This window comes from Aphanomyces astaci, assembly GCF_000520075.1.
Source record: "Aphanomyces astaci strain APO3 unplaced genomic scaffold supercont1.166, whole genome shotgun sequence".
Taxonomy (NCBI): Eukaryota; Oomycota; class Saprolegniomycetes; order Saprolegniales; family Verrucalvaceae; genus Aphanomyces; species Aphanomyces astaci.
The window spans coordinates 1-534 of record NW_009798429.1 but is presented as its reverse complement, the minus strand read 5'-3'; the positions used below and the strand labels follow the sequence as shown (position 1 = coordinate 534).

At 44.2% G+C, this 534-nt stretch overlaps 1 protein-coding gene across 1 annotated transcript; it reads right to left on the bottom strand.

The window, feature by feature from the left end:
• Positions 1-322: 322 nt before the first annotated feature.
• Positions 323-526, bottom strand: H257_18443 (hypothetical protein; the record flags this gene model as incomplete). The annotated part of the gene is made up of 1 exon (XM_009847497.1): positions 323-526. The coding sequence occupies one exon, from the start codon at positions 524-526 to the stop codon at positions 323-325; it is 204 nt and encodes a 67-aa protein (XP_009845799.1).
• Positions 527-534: the final 8 nt, after the last annotated feature.

The window sequence follows — 534 nt, the reverse complement described above, 5'->3', positions numbered from 1 at the left end:
CATATGGATATGAAGGGAAATATTTCTCTATAGAAAACGCTGCTTGAGCATAGGATTGGGATCTTTCCTTGCTTTGGTTGCACCAGTACTAATAATAGTACACGTCAAGGTGTCGCTATTCATAGCGCACGACATTGCACCGAAATGACAGAAGGGGGTATCTACCAGAAACAACCCTTAATAAAGTCAGTACGTACAATCCTGATAAAAGTGGTGGGGTACACCACATTTTTTACGACACGCCGAATTACTACAGTACAACCTAGTACTAACTTAGTACCCGAGAACAATTATCAACAGTGCTATGTGGCTTGTTCAAATACTACACTTGCTTGCGCTTGTGCGATGTAGTTTCGTTGTCGTCATCGCTGTTGTGGATGTCGGCAAGGATTTCCTCATGCGTGCATTCACCCAGCGCAGGAATCATCGAGCGCTTGTAGTTATACAAGAGGATCTTTGTGCTCACATACCAGTCGAGAATACCAAGGCGCAAGCAACTGCAATCACTACGAAGCTCGGGGTACATGTTTCGAA